Source organism: Penaeus monodon, chromosome 28, assembly GCF_015228065.2.
Source record: "Penaeus monodon isolate SGIC_2016 chromosome 28, NSTDA_Pmon_1, whole genome shotgun sequence".
Lineage (NCBI taxonomy): Eukaryota > Metazoa > Arthropoda > Malacostraca > Decapoda > Penaeidae > Penaeus > Penaeus monodon.
The window spans coordinates 30,268,145-30,268,389 of NC_051413.1; the positions used below are offsets into that span (position 1 = coordinate 30,268,145).

Genomic DNA, 245 nt, shown 5'->3' on the forward strand with positions numbered 1-245 from the left:
AGTAAATCAAGAATTAGCACATTAATTGTTTTTTTAATCCTACATAAATAATCCAAATGTTATTCAAACTATTCTAATGGATAAATATTACATAGTAAAATGCATAATTTGATAATGATGTCAGTTTATATGATTATATTGTCATGATTATAATATAAAATTTACTTGTTGCAATAATAAATTTTATATTTTAGTAGAGACTTTTTTATTATTATTTGTCCATCGCTTTTTTCTTTACATATTAT

The 245-nt window shown here is 19.2% G+C and overlaps 1 protein-coding gene across 1 annotated transcript in view; it reads right to left on the reverse strand.

Moving 5' to 3' along the window:
• LOC119591164 overlaps positions 1–245 on the reverse strand; it is a 40,046-nt gene that overhangs the window by 17,847 nt on the left and 21,954 nt on the right. Inside the window, exon 4 of the mRNA XM_037939873.1 lies at positions 70–73. Within this exon, the coding sequence (XP_037795801.1) occupies positions 70–73 (4 nt within the window). The remainder of the gene's footprint in view (positions 1–69; positions 74–245) is intronic.